This window comes from Vavraia culicis, assembly GCF_000192795.1.
Source record: "Vavraia culicis subsp. floridensis unplaced genomic scaffold supercont1.371, whole genome shotgun sequence".
Lineage (NCBI taxonomy): Eukaryota > Fungi > Microsporidia > Pleistophoridae > Vavraia > Vavraia culicis.
Genome location: NW_007360974.1, coordinates 1 through 515, shown reverse-complemented (window position 1 = coordinate 515; position 515 = coordinate 1). Strand labels below are relative to the sequence as shown.

At 41.0% G+C, this 515-nt stretch overlaps 1 protein-coding gene across 1 annotated transcript; it reads right to left on the bottom strand.

Annotated features, from left to right (window-relative positions):
- Positions 1–209: 209 nt before the first annotated feature.
- VCUG_02776 (uncharacterized protein) lies at positions 210–515 on the bottom strand (the record flags this gene model as incomplete). Its single annotated transcript, XM_008077599.1, has 1 exon — positions 210–515. A coding segment is annotated over one exon (306 nt), but the record flags the coding sequence as incomplete, so codon positions are not given.

Here is a 515-nt window from a genome sequence, read left to right as displayed (position 1 = left end):
CCCTCTAACACACTTTTAATATTCCCGATACACATACATTATGCTCATCATCATTGTCATCAGGCACGACATCAAGATTGTACTTCTCGTGGTGACCGGTCTTTAGAAACACGCCCAGGCTGCTCATAATATTCTCCAGCTGAATTATACAGTCTTTGTGATCAAAGCTGAATGTCTGGAACGTTTCTTTAGCAATATTTAGCCGTAAATCAGAACATTTGACTGTTATCCTGTTGCCCAACATGGCAAACTGGTAGCTCAAACAACAGCTCATATTCAAAGATCTTCGGATTAAAAATATATCCTGAGAATCTAAGACTGCCAGTGGTTGGCGAGAAAAATATCAGTTTTTCGATTTGAAACATAAGCAACGGCATAGTCTCCACAAAGTAACTTGTGTCTTCATCCTGTGGCTTGCTTCTGCTAAGATACAGTTCGCTCTCTTTGACTATCAAATTAACCCGGGTGTATCTGCCACACGTAAAGTTGGTATTAGACCCATCGAGGAGGGTCTG